We start from the raw sequence: 27,042 nt of genomic DNA, 5'->3' as shown, positions 1-27,042 counted from the left end.
ACATTGGACAACAGGGTAATACAGTAAAATTATTTACAAAGTTTGGGGATGTTTTTATTATTATTTTTTTATTATTATTTGTTGTTGTTTTTGTGTTATTGCTGTTCTTTACATAGTTTTTTTATTTTCTATTCTATTTAATTGATTTATTAATATTATTATTACTCGTTTATTAGTTCAGTGGTTAATTGTTAATATTTCCTTTTATTATTATTATTATTATTATTATTATTATTATTATTATTATTAGTTGTTGTTGTTGCTGTTGCTGTTGTTGTTGTTGTTGTTTTATTGCTGTTATTTGCATTGTATTTTATTTCATTGATTTATTATTATTATTATTATTATTACTTATTTATTAGTTCAGTGATAGATTGTTAATATTGTTTATTATAATTATTATTAGTAGTAGTAGTAGTAGTAGTAGTAGTAGTAATATCATCATTGACAAGAATTATCATCATTGAGCAGAATGTGAATAAGGCTGGTAACCTTCACTAAGAGCACTATATGTTATCAATAAAGGGGTTATAAAAAAGACATTTTACAGTCCTCTTTTTACAGGGCTGGCATTAGTGTAGTAGTTGTGACGGTCAGCGATGAGGAGCTCTTTATCATGCTGGCTAATGTGAAAAAAGCACATATCCAGGTGCTGCTGATCTGAATGAGAGCATGCTCCAATAAACTGCTTTAAAATCAGCCTGAAATTTACCCCCTCAAGCACAATGATGATGGGAGAAGCTGAAATGGAAAATGAAATGATATGTGATGGAGAGAGAGAGAAAGAGAGAGAGAGAGAGAGAGAGAGAGAGAGAAATACATGGAACAGATGGGAGGGTCTTAGTGAAAACACTAGAGTAAAGAAAAGCTGCTGAAACACATCAAATGCCTTTAGAAAGGCCAACTGAAAATGTGCTGCACTGTTATTAACCTGCAGGAAAGCAAGAAAAGAAACATTTGGAAGACTTGTATCATTTTTGTAGTTGAGAACATACCATGGTAACACTTTAGTTGTCACAATTACCACAATTATTTAACTACTGGTTTATTTCCTGCCTATTATTAAGATTTGACCTGTTTTTAAGTTCTCATGATCTTATTCTGCATCACTACTACCTTACTGACTATTAATAAGCAGCTAATTAATAGTTTATTTAACAAACAGCCTTAGTTAATGTTTTAATAGCGTGAATTGTGCATTAAAATATTGTACTAAATGCAGTTTTTATTGAGTGTACTAGATTTAAAATGTTCTGTACATGTGTACAGATCAGATTTAACATTTCTTGTGAACCCTTTTCAATCTTTATCTTAATCTCTTCCTCTCTCTGTGCTTTTCAACAGTGGGCTCTCAGGACAGTCTCCTGGAGATCACCTTTCGTGCCAACGTGCCCCCAGTCTTATGTGACCCCAGCACCCCTCGACCAGAGGACTCCATCCTGCCTCCGCTGAACGATGGGACACAGCTCTCCCTGCCGCTCTGCAGTCCTATAGGTAGGGACCAGGGTTTGATCAAATTTGAGTGTTTTCGCTTTCTGCCTGGACCGCCACACCAACAGGAGGAGGACAGTCCCGACACGCCGTCTCAGGACGTCTCGTCCTCCTCCCGAGACGAGCTTCTAGGCAGTCTGGAGCTGCTCCGGTTCCGCGAGTCTGGCATTGCATCCGAATACGAGTCCAACACAGATGAGAGCGATGAAAGTTGGGGCCTGCAGGATGAGAGCAGCCTGCGCCTGCTCAATGTGCTCAACAAACACATCCCGTCTGACTGCCTGGATGACGAAATTGCTGTTTAATGTGATTTTGTGCTCACGGCTTGGAAAAACTCTGCTCGACGCTCTGCTTAAATGGTTTGAGTCAGTCAGTGTTAATATTGTCTGTTTGTGCTGCTCATTCTGGGAGACTGAGGTGACTTTACTACCTTGGTGGTAGTTTTGTTTGTTATGTTTTAAGTCATATGTTGAAGACCAGAAGGTCTAAAAGTGTAGCCAATGCTGTTGGAAACACTTTACTTTAGGATGGCACATCAGAGTTTTTCTTATGGGACGTTCACACATTCAGCGATTTGTTATGATGAAGGTTGCCAGGTGAAAGTGTTGTTGGTTATAATGGGGTCCCTATTTCCAAAGTCTATTTCCAAAGGCAAATCATTTCACTTCACGGCCATATTTGAAATGCCTCTCAGGCATTCGAGTGCAGCTCCTACCTGTTTAAATGGGAAACATTCTTCAAAACTGTTTGACAAGTTTATGATTAAGTTAATTATTTGCAGTCATCAATGAAATTTAAAAACAGCTGTCTCATTTCAGAAATAAGCATTTTATCAGGTAGCCCAAGCTAATGTGCATGTGTACCCGAAGGAAATGAGATCGCAACACCAAGCTACTTTATGGCTGTTTCTGGAGCATGCGATTTGACGTCCTTTCATCAATCTATCAATAACTTGCATGTTACACTTACGTGTTACCTCTGAAGAGTTATCAGTCTATATCAATCGTTGATTGGCTTCTTAATTAGAAGGCTGGGCTACCTTCACTAAAGCGCCCATATTGACCATTACATTTTCCCCTCATTGAAAACTACAAATAAGAGTGACAAGTCTAGAGAGTGAACCTGCAGTCATTGGTGGACTGTTCATTTTGGGATCACAAATGAGACATGCTCAACACAGGCTTACTGGGAAAATGTCCCCTGGTATACATTTTTGAGAACCAAGAAATATGTACTTGCATGGACATATAGCTGTGTTTTATGTGTAAAACAAATGCTTTTAGTACCACTGACTGCTTACTTCGGATGTGCATATGGATAGCTTTTCTGGCGTGTCTTTCCATCAAAAAAACGGTTCCAGAAGCCAGGAAAACAAAAACAGCGTGTGGTCGTGGTAGAAGCACATGGCCACAATGGCTTTTTTCCTATAGTTTGATTTTGAAAATACTATCGGTTGTGTTTAGTGAGGGATGTGTGGGTGTATTGATATCAAACTGATATATTATGCATGATGACAAGCCGACTGGCTCCTCTCATGGACGCACACAAGGAGGTTAATATTCACAGAAACGTATACAGTGACCCCTGGTGGATTTACAATAATTTAAGATATGCCGCTAATGAGATAATGTGCTCCAGTGACATATTTGAGATTATCAAAAATGTACAAGGCGCCCGATTTGTAAAAATGTAGTCAACGTAGACTAGGGTACATATTTGTCAGTTCTCAAAAATGTAGTCTTTGGTATTGTAGCATTTCCAATGAGCCTGAGGTTGGAAATACTGATGGATGTTGCCACTAAATAATTACAGTGCATTCTTGTAGTAAGTATGTTGTATATGTGTTAATACAAAATAATCATTCCGTTCACAAATTATCAATAAATAATTTTAGCATTATTAAAATCAATTTTTAATATTTAAACAAATTCATTTCTCATAAACTTAAATAATATGACTATATAACTAGATACTGTAACTATAACTAGCTACTGTACTTAAATATTTGCATTTAGTATAATATATAATACTTTCCTGAGTGATGGGTTGCTGCTGAGAAAACATCCACTGCGTAAAACATGCTGGGTAATTCGGCGGTTCATTCCGCTGTGGCGACCCCTGATTAATGAAGGGACTAAGCTTAAAAGAAAGTAAATGATTGAATAATATATAATTCATGTATTTAATGTAAAATTAAACTATATCTAATTAACAGGTGATATTTAGGTGTTTTAAAAATTAAATGTGTACAAACGTATGTGTATTAGCTAAATATATTATTCATTATATATTATATGTTTATTTATTAAATCAGTTTTGAGCGTTTTTACTCAAAAATCATTGTAATATGCGGCTCTTTTGACCAATTATTATTGGTGCACAATCATTAATAATGGCTCTTAATATTATCATAGTTGACATTTGTTCTGAAATGTTTAGTTTATATTTTTGTGGAATTTTTGTGGAAGCACTACATTCTACTTTTAGGGATTATTTGATCACAAGAACGTTCAAAATAACACCATCTATATATCACAGGAATTAATTACATTTTTTTAAATGAAAATTTTTTTTGAAATACTTTAAAGGATATATAAGCAAGTTTAACAGTATAATATCCCTAATCAAAACTACTAAATGTTAAATGGATCACAGAATCAAATGTACACCATCATCTTCCCTCTCATTGGTAGTTACACCTTTAAATCCCTACTTATTTGCAAGTGACCCGAGATTTGCATCCAACTTTCTGTTCCCACCATTGGCTTTGTCATTGAGAATCGCTGTTTGTGTCAACTCCTCTTTAGATTTCACAGATCATTTACAATAAGGTAATTGTTTTTAGCTGCAAGAGATACAGGACATCAATATGTCATGTAACACTGAGCTAACTTGATACACTTGACCTCTAATATTATATCTGTGATATCAGTTGTACAGTTGCTGGTTTGTTTCTGAGCAGTATTAGATCTTTACTTTATATACTGATCTGCTCAACCACTTGGATTCCTCTTCACAAGGAGACCTCAGAATGCAGACAATTACCCAACTACATCTGTTTTAGCATGCACGACAGAACAGACTCTTAATTGAATGACTGTGGACGCTAAGCTAATTATACCCTAAGGGTAACGAGGCGGCTAAACCGGTCAGATCTTTACCAACAGGAACCCCAATTAGCGTGTCAGAGTTTTCACGACCCACGTCCTTTATTCAATATTTTCATACTCAGAAGAGCTTGCTGTCTGAACGCTTCACATATGAACTTTTTGTATATGTTTTGCTTTCTTCCGTTGGGTCTCTTCTGTGCTTATCTAACGTGAAATTTCAGTGTCTTAACTGTATCTCTCTGATAAAGTATTTACCTCTTTAACCTCTCTGTTTTTTTTCTCCCTCTCGCTTTCTCTGTTTCTCTCTCTTTGCCAAGTGTCATTTAGAGCCAGACAAGTGCACGCAATTACTCTGGTAATAACAGAGTGGTAAGCAAGTCTTCCCACACATGCAGGACAACCAAAGCACTTTCTGTTGTTGGTTTAGTCTTAAAGGGATAGTTTAACCACAATGAGAATTTGCTATCAATTCACCGGTCAGGCCTTCCAAAATGTAGGTGACTCTTTTTTCACAGGATGAACATTAAAACTGATTTTTTTAATTGTGTGTCTGACGAGCAAGGTGGGGAAGGCAATGACGCAGCGTGTTGATGTTTGCATAGTTGAGTTGGAAAATAACCAAAAAATGCAGTCAAAGGGTCAGGAGTGATGATTATATTTAGGTCTTGTGCAAGAAGTTTAAAATATTAGACCAATTTACCTTATTCTCCGCCGACGAGCGGGCGCTGCCATTTGAATCTTTTTGTCTCGCAACTTCCGGTCACATTCACTTCCATTCATTTTTTGACGTTAAAAACTGCTCGTTTCGCTGTTTGATGTTGCAAACTGATATTTCCTTGTTAAATTATTCTACTTGGTCTGTATAGTCATGCAAACATTTGTTTGTAGAGCAAGTAGTTTGACCATTTTCTGCCGTTTATTATTCCTTGTCATTTCTCCCATAGGCGACTGAATCGGAAGTTCTTAGACTTCTGCATTTTAGAATAAGGTCAATAGTTTGATAAATTTGAACAGTACCAAAACGTGTGGGAAATCGCCGGTGACTGCCGATATCTGTTACAGGTATTGCTTCTGTCCGGAAATATTTCAGAAAGTTTAGGATTAGGGAAATGGATACTGTGTAGTACTTTACATTGTAACAGGGCAAGTCTGGCACAAATAGACAAAGAGTGAACTAAGTTGCGAATGTCCTTTCATTGGTCCTCAGAAACCTCAATACATAGATCTTGCTCCCACGTTTGTTTAAGTAATACCCATGACTTCTGACGATACATCAAAATGACTGTTCAGTGCCAGAAGACTTCAGCCTTATAAGTTTTTTAGTCAAAGGGTGTAGATCGGGGTGTCAAACTCAGCCTTGCACATTTTAGTTCCAACCCTGCTTTCAAACACCTACCTATAGGTTTCAAACAAGCATGAAGGACTCAATTAGTTTGATCAGATATGTTTAATCAGGGTTAAACATGGCTGCGCCCTCCAGGAACTGAGTTTGACACCTGTGGTGTAGATTATAGATAGTAATGTTGGTTTGTTGTTTTTTTGGCAGTTTATATTGTGAAGTGGATATAATTTTATAAGATGACTTTAACTCTATTTGAAAATAGAAAAAAAAATACTTTGATTAGGATAATTTTGTAGGGGAATGTATCTGCATAAAATGTGAACAAAAGTGTAGATGAGTACACCTGAACAAAGATAGAAAAACTGAAATAAGCAATGTTTTAGTTATTTATTTGTTTATTTATTTATGGATTTGAACAGTATTAAGCTACAGAAATTATTATTTTAAAAAATATGTAAAACTGGGCTGCATGGTGCAGCAGTGGGTAGCACGTTCGCCTCACAGCAAGAAGGTCACTGGTTCGAGCCTCAGCTGGGTCAGTTGGCGTTTCTGTGTGGAGTTTGCATGTTCTCCAGTCTTGGCGTGGGTTTCTTCCGGGTGCTCTGGTTTTCTTTTACAAGTCCTAAAACATGTGGTATAGGTGAATTGGGTAGCCTAAATTGTCTGTAGTGTGTGTGAATGAGTGTATGGATGTTTCCCAAGAATGGGTTGCAGCTGGATGGGCATCCGCTGTGTAAAACATATGTTGGATAAGTTGGCGGTTCATTCTGCTGTGGCAACCCCAGATTAATAATGGGACTAAGCCGAAAAGAAAATGAATGAATAAGTAAAACGGTCTAGTTTTTGTTATATAAATAATTAAATGCAATTGATCTTTGTTTAAGCTATACAAATCTTATACAGGGTATCCGCAGGGTCTTAAAAAGCCTTTAAATGTCTTAAATCTCAAAAGCTAAATTTTAGGCCTTAAAAAGTCTTCAATCTATGAAATATTGTGTTGTAGGTCTTAAATCTTTTTTAACAGGTCTTAATTTTTCATTGTTCATGTATAGCTACCCAATCTGGTCATTAAAACTCATAAAATCACCAACAATCCCAATCTCAAGAACTTTTAAAATAGCATTTAATTATTTTCCTCACATTAATTTGTTAAAAATTCTCCATTTATGTAATGCTGAAGATACTGACCTAAGCTATATTTTTTATAAGTAAATTATTATTATTGTGTTTTTAAATGTATTCAATTATAATTATTTTTGATAGGGAAAGTGAAAATATTTTCCAGCTGGCATATTCAAATAAAACTCTTAGCATTTAGCCCTGTATAAGTCTCAAATTTCATTCATAATGGTCTTAAAATGTCTTAGATTAAACTTGGTGAAACTTGCAGAAGTCCTGTTATAATTTATTGTGTCCAAATAGTAAATTTAGTTCTAGTGATGTGACTATTGCAGCTTCGCGCATTGCAAAATTGATGCAGAAAGTATATATTATGCAGCCTTACTGTGTTGTTTTGACTTTAGGCCATTGTAGCTGTTGACATTACTGTTATGAATCACCAAGGATCACAGTTTCTGCTATAAAATGATATTTATTATTCTGCTGATGACAAAAGTTCACCTACATAGTGGATGGCCTGAGAAAGGGGGCAACATACTGTAACAATAAGTTACAATTTTTAGGTAAAACGTCTCTTTATTTTTCTGCACGTATACAGTAATAACTTTTAATAACTTTTATCTTTACACACACACACACACAATTAGTATTTGCAATTTTTAAATCTCCTTCAGGCTTGAAAAAACATCTTCCCCCGGATTTTTCGCTGTGTCTCTAATGAGGGATTCATGACCAGTCGTGTTGTCTGGTAGCAGGTCTGCAGGCCAAGACCAGCTGTGAGCTGAACTCTAAATCTTCCACAGGGAAACCTGTCATTGTCTGAACACAACAAGACCACTGTTTTTTTTTTCTCTCTCTCTTTTTCATCTTCTTTTTCCTGATCTTTCCTCCTTCAAGGACACAGAACTTGTACTGTAGTGGCATTTGCTAAGATGCAGGCATCACTGTAACTATTGCTCATACTTGAAGTTAGGGATTTAAGCAAGAGAAAATGATTATTATTAGTGTTTAAATCATCCCACACAGTTTTTGCTGTGGGCATAATTGATATCTTAAATAATAAGGGCTGTTGAGAAGACTTGTGCTGTTAATATTATCACCAGTTAAACATTATTATTGCAAGTTTATAGACACTAGATGATAAAAGCTGTAGACTTGAAGTAATAGATGGTGCTGGGTTCATATGTGATGCAATCGCATCTTTATAATCATGTTTTTGTTTGTTTTTGAGCGTAGTCTGATTACAGACAGTTCAAGTAGAGTCATCTCTCTGTTCAAGTAGAGAGATAAAATGTGAATAATTGTACAGTTAAAATGTAAATTCATGTTGCAGTAAGTACATCAGTGGAAAAGCCGATTGTAGTTTGATTAATGTCATGTTCAGACAGCACGATTTTAACTCAATTATAGCATGATTTACTTGACTTAGCATGTAATTGTGATTCTTTCATGATTCACAGTACATGGAATTTCCGGAATATCGTTGAAATTGAATAGGACTGTGACAGAATTCAGTGACAGAATATCATGGATTTTTGTTTATTATTTTAAATATTAGTTAACATTAATCAAGATGTATTTTTCTATACCATGTCATGTTTTTGATCGCATTGCTTTCCACAATTTGCCCCTAAACTGTTTTTCTTTGCGATAGACTAGGTGCTCTTGTTTCTTTTAATGTCCTGTAATTAAATTTATGACTAGATTTTCCATTGTTGCTCTCATAATGGTGATTGGGCGACGCAGTGGCGCAGTAGGTAGTGCTGTCGCCTTACAGCAAGAAGGTCGCCTTGGCTGGGTCAGTTGGCATTTCTGTGTGGAGTTTGCATGTTCTCCCTGCATTTGCGTAGGTTCCCTTTGGGTGCTCCGGTTTCCCCCACAGTCCAAAGACATGTGGTATTGGTGAATTGGGTAGGCTAAATTGTCCATAGTGTATGAGTGTGTGTGTGTGAATCAGTGTATGTGGATATTTTCCAGAGATGGGTTGCGGCTGGAAGGATATCCGCTGCGTAAAAAACCTGCTGGATAAGTTAGCGGTTCATTCCCCTGTGGCGACCGCGGATTAATAACGGGGCTAAGCCGAAAAAGAAAATGAATAAATGAACAATGGTGATTAAAATAAAAAAAATAAAAATTCATTACAGCCCAATAAAATTAATTTTCACTTCTTTGCAACACTCCCCCAAACAAAACAAGTATGTGTTTGTTTGTTTTTATTTTTTATCATCGATTTCATTAAACTTTTTTTTTTTTTTTTTTTTGCAATATTTTAATCTAAATGTTTTAATTGGAGGACAGCATAGGGGCTCAGTAGTTTGCACTGTCGACCCACAGCAAGAAGGTTGCTGGTTATAGTCCTAGCTGGTCTAGTAGGCAATTTTGTGTGGAGTTTGCATGTTCTCCCCCTGTTCTTGTGGGTTTCATCCGTTTGCTCCGGTTTTCCCAACAGTCCAATAGATGACTTGAATGAACAAAATTGGTAGTAGTGTATGAATGTGTGCGTGAATGAGAGCGTGTATGCGTGTTCCAAAGTACTGGGTTGTGATTGGAAGGGCATCCACTGTGTACAATATATGCTAGATTACTTGGCAGTTCATTCCACTATAGCGACCTCTGATAATCATGGACTAAGCCGAAGAAAAATGAATGAATGAATGTTATAAATTGATTTTCTAGGGAATTATCAGATATCTATGACTATGTATGCCGTGTTCTTCCAGTCATTTAGTCCATTTAAACCTCGGGCTCCCTTTCAGATCTGCCACCATCCAATCAGCAAACAGAGTTATACATCCAAGACCCATGCTACATTTCTACAAATACCTGTCACAACATAGAGCAAAAAATAATTGTTGCTACTTCAATTTCATTATGACTTCAAAGTGAATTGTAAGTGCACTCACAGTGACAGCAGGCCATTTGGGTTGAAATGTAATTCAGTTTGACTCGCCCACAACACACTGGCAAGTTTAGTTTAGTTTAAACATGCATACTCTACTGAAATATTCTGTCACACTAATGCCTGAGAAAGCGCTTCTAATTATTTTGATTATGCCATTGATCTTGTCCTTGAAATCCTGGCTGTTTGCTTTTGAATAAGAAAAAAAATGGCAATACTTATTCCACACAAAACATTCTTTGGTGTGACGAATAATAAACCACCAGTTGTCCCTGCTGGTTTTCAAAGTATATGACTCATTCAAAGCTCATTTAAAACTAGAGCTTTATAGTGCTGCTACGTGACTCTGTTCATTCAGTGAATGTACAGTTACATGCATCAAATTGAATTACAAGATCAAGGTGTTCTTTTTCAAAAAAACTCCATCACTTCAGCAGACATTTCTAAGTGGAGAATTGTTTAAATAACCCTCATACATTTATCATAAATATTACAGTCGATTGACTTTCCTGGTTAAGTTGAGGTTCAGTCCTGCAATTCCAAGAATGGCTGGAACGCTTCAGATGCCATATGCAAGCACATCTGTTTCAAGAAATGGGAATAAGCACTAAAACGTGTAAAGCTCGCAAAACCAGCAAGCGCAGAGAACACCATCTGAATCGCTGTGTAATTTAAAGGATGTTCTGGAGCGTCGCTGTCTCATCTGTGCTCGCTCAGGGAAACGAGCGGCTGTCGGATTGCTCCTTCTCCCTGCGGCGTAATTGAAATTGCATAACAATATCACATCTCATTTTAGTACAGCTGCCGCTTCTGAGGGAAGCTGTTGGAAAGTCAGCCACCTCTGAATTGGAAGCTCAAGCCCAGGCTGCCCTGCTCGCTTTAGAGAGGGGCTTTGGAGAACATTCATTCATTCTCCCCAAGTTGCCAAGGTACTTTAGTTTGAAGTGTGCAGCTCAATCCATTGTAGAGACCGTAAACCCTCATTCCTTTCAAGATTACGGAATTAGAGAGTGAGACCTACAAGGATGCTCAGGGAGAGGAATTTGTTAAGTTCAGGGCTCTGGAATTGACCTGTTTTGATTGTCGCCGCACTTGACTGGAAAAAATCCTTCATGTTATGAAGTGAACTTCAATTTCTCAATTGATTTGAACTTCTTTGTGTCCCAGAAGGGTGGCACACCATGAAATTAAAACTGCCCTTAAAAAAAAAAAAAAAAAAAAAAAAAAAACTAATTAACCAGGCATATTTCACTAAATGCTCGGTTACGCACTGTTAGTTCAATCAGGTTTCAATGATTTCTTCAAAGACATGAGCCTCGATCAAGTGGATAAGCTGTCATTAATTTACAGCACAGTCCACGTGTTCTAAATCCCTTCAATTTCTCAGGGAATGAAATTGCAGATAGTTGCATTGCATGCATGTTCCTGCTAGACATTGATGTGGTGGAGCCTTTGATTAATTATTGATCTGAGATTTCAAGTCAAACAAAAATGGGGGCATTGTCTCTCGTTATGTTCTGTGTTTTTTTCCTTTCCAGGAGTGTGGAACTCTGCCATGAAAACACCCCCACATCTATATTTTATGTGTTCAGTGCTGCTTTTTTTTTGCTCTCAGTTTAATTGTAAGACTGTTCTGACATAGTTTTAGATTTATCATGTTTCAACTTTTTGCCAATGCATTTTTTAAAGTGCTGGTTTCGATTCCAGCATGCTGCTTAGCATACAAACATAGGGCTTCCAAAGTAAGACCTCACTTTCTCCATAAAGAAAATACATTTTTAACAGTAACTGATAAAACTTTAAATTCATTTAACATTCTTATGTCTGCATTAAAGAGATTAAACATTTCAAATGAAACATTTCTCAATATTTATATCACTTTGAGTTTCTTTTCTTGAACTCGGAAGAATATATTTTAAAGAAAGCTGAAAACCTGTAATCATAGTTGGAAAAAGAAATACTATGGATGTCAATGGGTTGCAGGTTTCCATCTTTCTTTCTTCTTTTTTGTTCAATTGAAGAAATAAACTCTAACAGTTATGGAACCACTCCAGGGGGAGAAAATGGTTTACCCACATTTTTTATGTTTGAGTTAACTGTTCCTTTATTTCTAATTTTTTGTAAAACAATAATGTTTAGCGGTGTAATTTGTGCAGAAATCACCCAAAAATCCCACCAATCATATTTACAATGAGCAAAGTGCATGATAACTGTGTTTACACTGCAGATTTTGATGGTCAAATCCGATTTTGTGACTGTATCTAATTTATTTGCTGACCTACTTACATCATCTTTTAAAAGTGACTCGTATCCGACTGCCTGCATTTACACAGCACACAGCAAAGGCACAATGACCAGGAAAAAAAGAGCAGGCACCAACTGTCAGCTGATAATAAAAGAGTGCCCTTTTCTCCATTCCTCTATTTAGTCTGTTTGCAAAGTTTAGTTTTTTTTTTTTCTTTTTGACAAGCTTTTACTACAGTTTATGACAGAAAAGTTCTAATTTGGCCAACTTATTTTAATCTAGGCCTTTTTAAACCAGTAGGCATCTTAATGTGGTGTCCATGGTGTAATTTATGCAATAATTGTATATTAGTTTATAATGGTTACGTGGCGGATGTTGCTCTCTCTCTCTCTCACTCACTCTCGTTAAGATGCTTAAATACTTGTGCTACATGACAATATAAACGCTTTTTTAGTTCTCGTGTATGAGATTTAAGGTTTGCAACTTTGCTGAAGTCTGTTCTAAAATGAAGTATCAGAGTTGAGGTCATTCACTACAGTTTTTAATGACTCACGACTCGCATTGACGAGTGAAAATCTGATCTACCTGCCTACGCTGCAGACACGAGGGCACAGATCCGATTCATATCAGATAAATTTGCACATATGAACAAGGCCTGAATCTGATTTTAGTAAATCGGAATCCATATGATTTTTTTCCTGCTTACACATACATGGGCCATATACAGTCTGTGCCACATAACAGAAAAAAATTGAGTCACTTGAACCATGGAGTGTAAAGGGATGATTCCAGTCCTTGATACTGATTGGTTGAGTTTGAAGCTGTTGCAAAATATCCTTCAATCATTTACCTGTAACTGTTGCTTGGCAACCATTCCACAATCAGTACTGAGCCATTTTTTGTTTTGTGAAACCTTGCTAAATGAATGAAATAACAATTTTTTACCATGTATACAGTATTACTCTGCGCACTCCCAAGAAACACAGTAGTGATTTAATCGAGTGCAACATCACTGTCAGATTTAATATAGTTATTTTTCGTCTAGGTTAGGGGTCACCAATCTCGGTCCTGGAGGGCCGGTGTCCCTGCAGGGTTTAGCTCCAACTTGCCCCAGCACATCTGCCCGGGTGTTTCAAGTATACCTACTAAGACCTTGATTAGCTTGTTCAGGTGTATTTTATTAGGGTTGGAGTTAAAATCTGCAGGACACCGGCCCTCCAGGAACCACTGGTTTAGGGTTTTTACAGCATCTTCTTTTAGTTTCAGTCTTTCAGTGTTGAATTGTGCCTTGTTTATTAAGTAATCTGCGATTTAAAAAAAAAAAAAAAAACTAACAAAGGAACAAGTTCTTGATGACCTAAAGGTCAGTAATTTCATTAAATATGGTCCATTTACTCTTTCCTAATTTCGAAATTAGAAGGAAGGAAGTGCAAGTCTATTTGTCTACAACTTGGCACTGCACAGCATCTTGTTGGCTTCAGAGTATCTTTACCTTTCGGCAGGCACGTGCACACATAGGGCTCAACCTGTGCATGGCACATGCCCTTTTTAGTCTTGGATATAAAGTGCCCTTCAAAAATTATTAAAAGTGCCCCCGCGATGCGACACACCCTCCATCCCGCCCTTCAGTAGCGACAACACAGCTGATCAGAATCTCAGTACTCGACAACGACAACAACGTTGTTTACTGTACCTTCTGCAGTGTTAACCGTTGGGCAGTGGTTAAAACAGCTGAGCTAAAACGGCAGTAGCTATGTTTCCATCCAAAAATACGAATAAACTTTATGGGCAAAACTGGAATATCCCATAAAAGATGTGCAAATAAAGCAGCGTTTCTATCCAACGAGTCAAAGCGAACAAAATCGTCACTTCCTGGTTAACTGGTGCCAAATATTAAACTAATTAAATTGAAAACTGAATTTACTGCGATAAGAGAAGCTGTGTCAATCTTCATCTAATAAATGACTTTCGACTCAGAAGGCAATCCTGAAACGCAGTGAACGCACAGTGGCGTTTGAAGGTGTCAGACGCGGAGCACAGACGCTCTTGATTCTGGAAGACATTAATAATATAATAAGCTAATACTTAAACAGTACCGCGTTTGAGAATGACCAAAACAACAGATGGTTTACAGTTTGGTCAGCTTGCTGGTTTGTCCATTCACACACATTTTCATCATCACATGATCTCTTATCACAAAATCACATGACTTTTTTATTGCGCATACTGAAATTTGTGCGTTAAAAGTGTTTGTATTGTTGTTTTTATGCTCATTTTCAAAATTTATGCGCATCAGGACGTTTCCATCAACCGTTTTTTTATGCACATATGCAAAATGCTCATAAAAATAGGTGGTTGGAAACATAGCTACTGATGTAAATGTGAAAACTTATTTTTGCCACACTATTACTGTCACAATCACCAGCAATCACTACTCAATAGACCGCTGAATCTCTCTCACAATAACTCATGGACTACAATTGCGCCATTTCTGGACTACATATTCATACATGCTCTTCGCCCAGACACACATGCTTCCTCATCTAGACTGATTACACTCACACCACCTGAGGATTGTCAGAGACTGATTGCACACACTATTCAAGCTATACACTCACTCATTCACTTTGCCGAGACTTGTTAACTGTAATAGTAACACTACAACGCGCTTTCCTTGTCTTGTTTCTCCGTGTTTTGACCTTAGCTTAGTTTATCCTTTTGTTCTTGCCTTCTGACCTCTTGCCTGTTATTCAAATATGATTCTGGACTGACTCTATATACCTGTTTGCACCTGTATTGACCATTGCTTGCCTGACCACTGATTAAATCTGCATTTGGATCCAAACTCCAGTTGTGTCACTCCCCGGGTTACAATTACACACAGCACAATTGGCTTCAATGAGGTTTTCAGTTCTGAAACAGAATGATCTCTTTTGTCTATTTAGATCTCTTACTTTAATAATTAACATGGTCTTTTACCTTGTCTTTTTAGTTTTTATAAACTTTATTGCTTCATGTCAATATTTTAAAATCTGTGATTCTCCTCATGATTAAATTTCTTGCTTTTCAATGTTTCAAAACAAGACTATTTATCATCCAAATGGGAGAAATGGATAGGGAAATTCAGTGCTGCTGAAAAATGGACCTGACCATCAATGACTTTTTGTACTGTTTTTGTTGCGCTTTTTATTAATATATCTCCTTTTTGCCCTCATATGCACTACAGTATATCTCCAGTACCAAGGTGAGGAGTCAGCCAGCAGTGCTGCTCAGCAGAGATAAAGATAATGGATAGTCTTAACAGTGCAGTTTACTTGTGGTGGACTCCTCTGCCCCTTTCATTTAGGAGTCCAGAGATTGATGCTTTTATTGTGGGCCGCTGTGCCACTGTAGTGCTCCACCTCATTTGGGCTAATGATGGAGTTGATAACAGGGCAGTGCATTTCAACTCACTCCTGCTTGACCCTTTCATCGTGTTCTCCAGGATTAACTTTTTTTTTGTACCTTCCCCCTGCCCTAGTATTTAAAGATTCATGCTAGAAAGAGGGTTGAAATGAAATATTGATGTTTGACCCATCTCCTGCTGACCTAAACATCTGCTCGGTCAACCGAGCTGAAGATAATGGGTTAAACTGCTTTATTTATTCATTATTGGTCTATGGTTTGTCCAAGTTTCGGAGATGGTGGTCTTTTGGCTTGGAGTTTAAATATATTTGCTGGTTGTTCTCTTATGAAAATTAACCCTGGTTTATATTAGTCAAACTAAGGTAATCACAAAATCATCATAATTTTTCTATGCTAACCTATAGATGGTACAGTATTTGTAGTAAAAATTGTATTGATGATACTATGGTAATTAGGCATGTAGCGATTCATTGTGAGCGGGTTGAACATTTATTCAAACATGTGATGATTCAAACTGGCAGAAATGTATGAATGAATAAATCACGATACATGCTTTGAATAGAGTGGGCGCTGTGTTTACAGGCACATTCTCACTTTACCCGCACATCAACAAGAGGTGGGGTGGCAGAGTGAAATGACAGCAGTGAAATGCGCCATACAAAACACAAACTCTGTGCAAATACTGCATTTACTTGCACTATAACAGAAGAACGACTATGATGCACATAAACCATCAGCACAATGAAAACTATTGTCACAGATGTCTATACGCAAAAAAACCTATTAATATACCGAACCACGCAGACCAGATGATTTGATCAGACCACTCTGCTTGCTCCGACGAGTGCTACAGAGACCACACGGTGCATCAGGGTTTTCATAGCGAAAGTGTGAAAATGTTTTTCAGACTGAAAGGAAAAGCTGTTCTGTTACAGAAGCAGGCAGTGGCGTAGCGGACGGGCCCGCAGGGCACGCACCGCGGGGGGGCCCCGCGTGATTAGGGGGCCCCGCGTCGTCGTGATTTTCAATAAACTGTTGGGAACAACTGTGGTCGGAACCAAAGTTCACACGTCTGTGTTCTCTGAACACCTCTCAAGCGGTGGACTACTTCATTCTGATTGCTTGCAGCCAATGTTGCCAACTTAGCGACTTTGTCACTAGATTTAGCGACTTTTCAGACACCCCTAGCGACAAATCTAGCGACTATTTGTGTGTTATTGGAGATTTTTTAGACTGTCATTTGTCCATACTGTACCGTCCCTACTCTTCTCAACGAGCTGCGTGTGATGCCGCCGGCCCCTCCCCCGCCTCACAGCACTGACAGGCGGCCCAGTCAGTCCTCGTACAGCAGCCTCTCCCACCTGCAGCCCGAGAGCAGATCACCCCTCTGCGTACCGACGACAAATGATTTAGCACAGGCAGTGTGAAGGTATTTCGCTTGTACAGTCAAACCGATCTACTTCTACTTTATTTTAACAATTTATTTGGACCGTTTATTCTTTTCTTGTTCACAATCACAGATATTTTAGTGACAGTTTCTGAACTTGTCTGAGTTTATTTTATATGAGAGATTACTGCACATAAATACCCCTTTATTAACCATAGGCTGTTAAACAGAAACGGTAGAACGTGATGACGTCAGTGATATGCAAATTGACGTATGACGTACCCCCCCCCCCCCCCCTCATCAGGGGCCCCCGTCAGCGATCCCTGCAGGGGGGCCTCCGCATTTTGCGCTACGCCACTGGAAGCAGGTATTAGATTATTTTACCCCCTTCAATTTAGTTTATGCATCTCTTCTTAAGTGTATCACACTGACACTTATACTAATTAATTATACACGTAATATTAATTATTCACCCTTATAATCATGTTCAACTCCTGTCTCTCTAATCTACTATATAATTAGTTATTTTATAATCAGTATTTGATGCCCGTGGCCAGTCCCCTGGCTCAGAAGAAGGTTTATTGACCACCTCTGTACACACTCCTCTCTGGTTTAGGAAAGGCTTTCCTCTCCACCCCAGCCATCTCTGTCCCCAGTAAAAGACTTTTTTTTTTTCAGCAAGACTTTAGCCTATGCCAGAAAACAGATATGCTGATATTTCTTTTTTTTTTAATGTAAAATCTCAGCACAGTCACAGTTTTAGTTTGTTTATATTAATCTTCTTTAGTTTTATTTTATATATATATATATATATATATATATATATATATATATATATATATATATATATATATATATATATATATATATATATATATATATATATTTAAATAGCAATTTAGTTATGGCAGAAAATATATTATTTAGTAAAAAATATGCAGCATTTAACAAAAAAAAAATGAAAGGGCTCTTCACCTTAAATTAGTTTCAAATCATTTCATTTAAAAAAACTTGACTAAATCGTGTTGTGAGATTAGTATCATGAATCTTATCATACCGTCAGTCAGGTGAATTGTTAAATCCCTAATAGTAATCAATGTGCTAAAAACAAATGACTTAAGTTTTACTAGACTTAAAAAAAAGGGATAATTTTCATAAGGGGTTGTTTTTCATTTTTTGCTAAATGATGTAGTGCATCATGAAATATAAAAACTGTTTACTTTTTTATTTAATTATCTGTATGATTTATAAATACAGGGGTTCTGAGAGATGAAAAAGTCTTCATCATAGAAACATGAACCTAGAAATATGTATTCTGGCCTGGATATGTAACGTAAATTAAAAATTAAACAAACTAATGCATACAATAATATAATTTTAATATATATTTTATGCTGTTTATAGGTTTTTATTGGTCTATAGGTGATGTTTCATTTATATATTATATTGCATTATATTATATTATATTTTATTATATTATATTATATTATATTATATTATATTATAATATGTTTATATCATATTATGGTGGCAAACAATTGATATGGGCTGAATTAAAAAAAAAACAAATTAAGTTGAACTTTACTTCTTTAAATTTAGCCCATATAAGTTGTTTCCAACTATTACTCTGAAAAAACAACCAATTTTTAGTGCAGTCTATGTTGTAAATGCATTACTTTTTTTACCCAAAAAATCTTATGCACTACACCACTAAAAATATGGATATTCATTGATCAAAAGAGTATGAACCCTTTACTATGCAGCGTGTGCCAGAGCAGTCGTAGTGCAGAGGTTTCCTGCTAAGACTCATCAGGAGTTCATCAAATAGCCCAGAATAGCAGCGTGCCTAAGACCCTCTTCACATTCACTGCAGCGTCAGACTCTCGCTGAGGTCTTTAAAACTGCTCTTGAGCTGAGCTGAATGATGAAGACCAGCCCAAACAACAATCACTGCATCACAGTCTAAATCTGATCTTGATGATTTGCTTTACATGATTCCCCAAACTGTCATCCTCGCGTCTTACAGAAACTTGAAAAAACTTTGCAACGTATTTGCTTTTTCTGCAGATGAATTATAGACTTACATGTAAGGCATGTTCACAGCAAAAACTAGAGCTATAAAGATAAATGGAAAGAAAATATTTGTAATATTACAGTGCTCAGCATAATTTATACAGCCCATTTTGAAAATGAATATTTTTTTATCCATTTCTCAGTGAATATAGGCGCTGTATTTTGGTGCATTTAAACAAAACGGATTTATTAAACAGATATATTTATTAAAATAATATTTTAGTCAACAAACATATTTAGAAATTGAAAGAGGATACAAATAAATTCAAGCTAAAATTTTACAAGCTACAAAATTGTTTAATTTTTTTTTTTTGCTCTTTTTGATTTCTCCTCATTATTAAAATTTTCTATAACATACATTTGAGTATTCTAGTTTTTGGACCGTTATCGTAAGTTATTTTGTTAAATAAGCTCCAGATTTGGCTTCAGTACTGACTAATATAATGCATATGCACAAATATAATATTGTATGGCTTCCTATTAAAATATGAATTTAATAGATAGATGTGACGTGTGTACTCAAATATTGCTGTATATACAAATATACACCAGCTAAAGAGAATGCTCTGTTTGTTCTAAGCATGCTGAAGTCATCTGCTTTTTTAAAGCTTGAGCTACTTTAAGCAGGAAGGAATCTGATTGGTTGATTTTCTAGGGAAAAGAAAATCAGAAATTGATTCTTGTGATATACTTTTTTTTGGCATTTTAATTTTATTTAACTGAAATGAGTGAGTGAGTGAGTGAGTGAGTGAGTGAGTGAGTGAGTGAGTGAGTGAGTGAGTGAGTGAGTGAGTGAGTGAGTGAGTGAGTGAGTGAGTGAGTGAGTGAGTGAGAGAGAGAGACCTGGGCTGCATGATATTGGAAAACTGACATTGTGATATTTAGTTTTTCTGCAATTTGTATATTGCGATTTGAATATAATTTCAAGAGACTTGAGTAACTCCGACAAGAAAATGAATGAATGAATGTTTAGAAATGTGTTGAAAAATCTTCTCACCATTAAATGTATATTGGGGGGAAAATAAACAGGGGGGCTAATGATTCTGATTTCAACTATGTATAATTATATATATATGTATATATATATATATATATATATATATATATATATATATATATATATATATATATATATATATATATATATATATATATATATATATATTGTTTTGCATTATTTATTTTTCAGACTGGATTCATTAATACACTTCAGAATCAGTAAGCAAGGTTTCTGTTTCATGATGTATTTTTAGGATAACAAATACAAAAAGATTCATAAGAGAATTTCAGACTCTGGGCCTTATCATACACCCAGCGCAATGTGGTGCAAGGCGCGGCGCAATAGTCTTTTGAGAAACTATAATAGATTTTTCATCAGACCAAAACAAACCCAGTCTAAACTCCGGCGCAGAGTTGCGCCTCGCTTACGCACTGCTTAAATACGCACAAGAGAGCAACAGGCAAATATCTTTACATATGAAAAAATGTAAATATTAAAGATATATATAGGATATAATAAAAATAGATATAGAATATAAATATAAAGGATTAAAATATTACAAAACATATTATTTTCTAGCCTACATATGAAAAACCACTGCTTTCATGTCTTCTTCATCTCAGGAGGCTTTTTCAGTTTATTCATAACAATTTGCTTTTGTATAATGTTATTATTATTAGCAGTATTATTTATTATATCCATATTTATATTTGTTTTATTAAAAACAAGCTTAGATTTGCCCACCTGTCAGGTTTTAGACCATGTGGGGCACAGCATGTGTTTTAGGATATAACTCAGGTTTTAGAGCACATTTGTTATTATTATTCATTTATTCGTTTGCTGGAAATTTGAACTGAATTTAGAAATAGTTTTGAAACGAATATTTGCGCTTAACAAACAAAATTATTTATTTATAGACTAATTGATGTCTGTGCATAAAAGTTTCCCTATCCACGAGAGCGAAAGTGAAAGTAGATCCATTATCTCTCATTCTCACACAGTAGATGCTCTGTTTAACAGTTTTCTGTTAAAAAACTGTTAACGTTTAACTGTTTGCTAGTGAAATGCTCATTTTTTCCACTTAGACTTTGTAAATAGCGAATGCACTCTTGGCGCGACGCAGCTGGCTCTTAAAGTGTATGGGAGATGAGACTCTAATTGGTTTATTCTCAAAACACACCTATAACTTATTAAGAAAATAAACTCAACCCTTTTAGACCATGCGCCACGGCGCAAAGCGGATTTTCCCATCCTTAAATTAGCAAAAATTCGTTCTGACACACCCTGAAAGCGTTTGCGCCCTGCGTTTTGCGCTCTGCGCCTGGACCGTCAAAATAGAGCCCTCTGTGTGCAAAGACTCTTAGAGAGATTTTTAGATTTGCTAAAATTATTAATTATTAGATTAATGGTGTATTACTGGATTTTCACCTAGTGGAATTTAAGCATTTGTGCTGGTAAATTACTTACAGGTCGTGCAAATTATGCGTTATGCAAAACACATTTGCCACAAATGTGCAGAACTTGCCTCAGTCGCATTTTTTAAGTAAAAAAAAATCAAAAACGGTGAAATATATCCCACGGGTATAGTAGAGAGAGTGGTATGATACACATGTTCTTTTTGTGTTTGGTTTGAACACAGAGGGCAAAAAAATAATAGTCTTGGTTTGAAGGCATGAAACTTTTCACCAGTCTACTTTTATGTGTTGTTCAAAACTCATTATAATAGCATGCTGTGCTTGTTTAAGCGTCATATAGAATGATGACGCATGTTTTAAAGATCAACCGTGTGAATAATTTAAGCAGGTCTTTGGGAAATCCATCATGAATGGTAAGTTGTGGGTTTTTATTTTCATTTCTGTTCCTCTTTCTGATTACCATGATGAGCAACATGCTGTTTTTTTGGCGTGCAGATTGCCGCCATTCATCTGTTTGCATTGCCTGCAGAGCCAAGACATCGTCAGGCATCAAAATAACTTCCTTTGTCAAATATTTGTGCCTCTCTGGTCTCGGATGTGGCCCGTGTTTGTTGTCAGAGAGAGAAACTGTCACCGCCTAATGAGAAATCGTACTGCTCCATAAGCAAGTGTTGGAAACTGTTGGAGTTTAACAAGCTGGAAATAACTATGCCACATCAAATGCCATCAGGAGTTGCTTGAAATCACATTTAATTAGAGTCAGCCTAATATTGAGCTTTTATTGTAAACAGCTTTGAAAGAATGCCTAAATTGCAGTTGAGTTTTAAACAGAACAGAATGTCAGAGTTACTTTTGTTGGTGAATTGGTGTTTCTATCTTTCTGTCTTTATCAATGTCGATCTTCTTTTCCTTGGTGACTTTCAAGGTAAACTTTTCTTTTTTTTTCCATGTCGTGATTTGTCAGTCAGTTGGATTTTAGATACTATGCATGTTTGAAGTATTTCTATACATTTTGGGGGGAATATATCTGTGTGGATAAATTTTGCTCTCTTTGTCATTGAAATGCTACCCATGAAATAATGGTTTTGAGGTAAGAAATTTGAGCTGTTGTGAACTTTTTTTCCCTAATAGACTTTTTTTATTATTATTATTATTATTAATAGGTGTCATTGTGATGGTGTTTGCTTGTTGTTTGCATGAATTTGTGTCCATTTTATATGTATAAATATATTTGGAAATTTGAATATGTAATTTTATTTATATTCCACTGCATGATAGGTTGGATATATTGCCTCAATTTTTTATTTTAGTGACTTGTAAAACTCTTTAATGTATTTATTATTTTTATTTATCAGGATCTTTTGGGTGTATATAAGTTGTGCATGTTTTACGTTTATATTACCATTCAGTGCTTCCCACAGATTTGAAATATACTTGCGTTGAATTGAAACACTATTTACCCACATCACATAGATAGTTAACTATATGCGACAAACAAAACATCAAAAAAAAAAGACAAAGACTGAAATAAAAAAGAAATAATTTTATGCTATTCAGGAGCCATGTGCACCCACTGATGATGCACCCCCTTTTCAAGCTCAAAGCAAACTGCAATGCATTTTAAATATGCAAACACCTTAGAATTATATAGTTCTATCTGACATTTTTTTATCATTATTTTTTTTTAAATAAGGCAAATGTGTTGATTAGCCAACCATTACTAATGGTGTACATACTGTATTTTGCAGCCAGTTTAGGTGTCATTTTGGCTTCTCCAAGCATAAAGTAAAGTTTCTCTGAGTCGTTTAGATCAACGCATCTATAATTTACTTTTTCTCTCAGTATCGCAGCTGTGTGTGCGCAGACAGCTGTGAAACCAGCCAGAAAGTAGTCTTTAATAAAAGAGTAATGCAAAACCACATACAAGCTTTAGCAAGCAAAAGCGAAAGTTGAATTCCAGACATTTGAGGAGATTTAGAAACCCAAACGAAGTTCCAAAACTGCACGTCTCTGTGGATCTAAAGAGCACATGATAATGTCTGCACGATTGTTGACAGGTTTTGCGGGCACAGAACGAAACTGCTAAACGAGAGAAGATTTTCTACTACTTAATCGATCGCGGATGTTTGTTTATATTGAGCGTATACAAAAAAAAAGTCTAAAAGGATGTTAATAATATAAATAAAATGCATCACTAATATACTTGGGTGGCCGTCAATATACCTGGGCGGCCCACCTACGTAAGTAAAGTATATGTGTGGGAAGCTCTGCCATTGTTGTTAACAGGTGCTCATTTATCATACTTTTTAAGTCATATTTAGCCAATCAAAGTGAGTTTGAATTATTCATCATATATTGAATAATGCCTTGTTTTATTGTAAATGTTTTATTTTGAATTTACTTATATTAAATACTAGATAAATTGATATTGATGCTATCTTAGAAAACATTACCCATTACAAGATTTGACATATGTAAAACTAATTAGTTGAACACGCACTTGGTCTCATTTAGAAAACATGTGTATACAAAGATCTTCATTTTCACAAAGAAATTATGACAAAAACTTAAATCAATGTGCCTGCAGTAGAAATGCAAAATAATCCCTCATTATTTGTTTTCCAATTAAAATATCTTTAAATCAGCATAAGTTCAATGGAGATGTAATATACAGAGTCTTGTTTTCTGTGAAAAATGAATTAATCTTAAAACACATTGTCTGTTAATGAAAATAATCGTGCTAGTTTTTCTGAGACTATTGGCAAATATATATAGTTTTTTTTTTTTTCAGAATCACAGAAAATACTACTGTTTATTCTAGTTATTCAACCATTAAGCTGTACAAATCATTTATATAAAACAATTCAGTCTTTAGTCAAATTAGTATATTCAAACTGTCTGTAATACAATTCTGTGCTACATTTATGCAGTAAATGTGTGTATTTATGCAAATGATTAACCTTGAGCACTCAATTCTTTAATATGAGAATATTAGATGAGCTTAAAAACATAATTATAATGTTGTGTATCAGGAAAAGAGTTTCTTTAATAAGAGATTTGTCCATGCCTTTGAAATAATCCACATAATTAGTGAATGAGACCAAGTGTTCTTCTACTTGTAAATGCTCAAGCATTAAATCCTATACAAAAGCTATTTGCTTTTAAAGGAACTTCTCTTATTTTGAAAGCAGCCTCATTTTACAGATGTCCTAGAGTTAAAGAGTTGAGTTGTACCATTTTTGAATCCACACAGCCGATTTTAGAGTCAGGAGAGAACACCTTTGGCTTACAGTAGCTCAAAATAGATTTTCATCATTATTCCTAGTCATATCAGCCTAGAAAAATTGCAACTTTTCATCTTCTGTCGAACTTAGTACACAATGTAACTACAGAAGAGTCAAGCTTTAAATAGAAAAAAATGATTAAATTAATTTGGTCTTTTTCAAGTTGCAAATGTTTTTTGATTCCATAGATGTATACACTAGATATCACATACAGACCCTGAGCATGTGTTAATACCGCTGCCACATTTGTACAGTGCTCCCAGGCCAAATGTCATTCAATCGCACTAGTCAAGATTAAAGCCAATGTGAAGATCTTTTAGTGCTGCGTACAGGTGTAGTTAAGAGCAAACAAAGAAAGCAAATCATAAAAGCAGAACTTTTCATAGTTACGAATTTTTGTGCTCAACAAGTAATGTTATTGATGAAAATGCAGTCACTTACTTTACTGAACATAAGGCAAAGTAGAACCAACTTACACTAAATACTAGGCTCATGCTAGTTTTGTTGAACAAAATCATCAAACAATGTAAATGAAATAAGACATTAAGATGCTGCGCTGCTAGAAACTTGTATTATTGTCAGCTAGCTGAAGTAACGGCTAGTTTCGAAGTAACTTATTAGGTTGCCTGATAACATACCAGTGTCTGCGTCTCAATGTGCATTTTCTACCCTTATTTATTGAATATTACAAATGTTAAATACCATTTAGATAAACACGGTGGATATTCACATTGAGATGCAGGCTATCTCCATTATGATTCGTTCATAATGGAGATTCATTCACAAACGAATCACTCCCTTCGTTAGCATTAGAAGTGAAAGCAGGAGAGGGGGTGTGTTTCTGGACATGGATTAGAACAAATTTCATAGGGAGGAAGGATAATACATACATACATGCACACAACACATGCTCTTTGTCAGTAGTGCCCATGCGGTCACTGATCCATCCATGTAGAAAAGTGATACTGACCACTGGGAAAACTCCCAATCATAGATATATACAAAATTGTGGCCTAGGATGGAGGAAAGGTGTCCAGTCCTCCACAGCATCTTAGTCCCACATTAATTTTAAGGCAGCTCTATTGATGCATTCCTTCCAATAGACATAGACAACATCTAATGTAAATATCTATGATATGATTCAGTGATCTATGCTAAGCCTGCTAAAAGTACTCCCGCCAGGCCAAAAAATCATCTAAATGGATTCAAAAATGGTATACCTCTCGGTAAAGTGTTTTAAAATTATTTTCAAAATATAGTGTTCCTTTAAATGCTTTTGTGATATAATTGTTTTAATGAAAATACATGCACATCTCTTTGTCTGAAATGCTTTTTGTTCTTTTCTTTCTTCCTTTCTTTTAGTGGACCAAAGCATGTTTGAGAACTGCAACACTGCAGATCAGCCGAAGAGTTTTCGTCCATCAGACTCTTCAGCTCTGTCTGGATCAAAGACAGGAGGCAGTCAACACCTCAAAAATGCCTTCAACTTGGGCAAAGCCATGGGTGCGAAGGTGAACGACCTGCTCCGCCGGAAAGATCCCAGCAGCCTCGGAGACATTGGGGTGACGGAGGTGAATAAGAACGTGGAGCCGGTGTGGGCCAGCCTGGTTGACATGAGCCACGGCACAGCCAGAAACAGGTACAGACTTTCACAGCGCCAGTGACCTCAAAACGCTCATTATACTCTATTGACTTCACGCTAAGAGTAAAATTGCTAGGAAGTTGTCAGTTGTGGTATACTTGCTCTTGACATGTGAGGCCTGCAGTGCTTTTACAGAGACTAATTTAAGGCTTTACTGCGTCATAGCCCGGCCTGATAGACCCTCTTCAGTGTCCTGACTGATAAATGTCAGATGAACAGGAAAGAAAAGAAAATGTTCCCCTAAACATAGCGCTGCTTGATGAAGGCATCTTAAGGAGGAAAAATAACTACATAAGAAATGTGCAAGGATATCGTCCTTCTTTTTAAAGTCTTTCTTTTTAGTTTGGCTGGAATAAGAATAATATTTAATAAATGTAAAATCTGCAGTAGGAGATCAGTATGGGCCGATAACCACACTTCATCACTTGATCGGTACTCGCCAATCTGGCCGATCTCATAACCCGATCGCAGGTGTTTGTTTGAGTTTACAACCAAAGGAAGACGCACGTGCACTCTCCTATACATAGCCTACAGCATCCACAATACGTACGGAGGTGAATGATGCATGGGGGTGTGAGCGATCGATGCGCTCGCATCACAACAGCTAAAATATATACAGATGTGGTGCGA

The 27,042-nt window shown here is 36.1% G+C and overlaps 1 protein-coding gene across 6 annotated transcripts in view; it reads left to right on the top strand.

The window, feature by feature from the left end:
• The window catches only part of nos1apa (nitric oxide synthase 1 (neuronal) adaptor protein a), a 220,310-nt gene that overhangs the window by 181,355 nt on the left and 11,913 nt on the right, over positions 1-27,042 (top strand). For all 6 annotated transcript variants that reach the window (XR_015493885.2, XR_015493886.1, XM_087257590.1 and 3 more), the window contains 2 exons: positions 1,345-1,494; positions 26,133-26,409. Coding sequence is in view for 4 of the 6 variants with exons in the window: in XM_087257590.1 (XP_087113716.1) it covers positions 1,345-1,494; positions 26,133-26,409 (427 nt within the window). In the remaining 2 variants the exon portion in view is untranslated. The remainder of the gene's footprint in view (positions 1-1,344; positions 1,495-26,132; positions 26,410-27,042) is intronic.

Source organism: Danio rerio, chromosome 6 (genome assembly GCF_052040795.2).
Source record: "Danio rerio strain M-AB ecotype USA chromosome 6, GRCz13ab, whole genome shotgun sequence".
Lineage (NCBI taxonomy): Eukaryota > Metazoa > Chordata > Actinopteri > Cypriniformes > Danionidae > Danio > Danio rerio.
The sequence above is the reverse complement of the archived record's forward strand: the minus strand, read 5'-3'. Positions and strand labels throughout refer to the sequence as shown.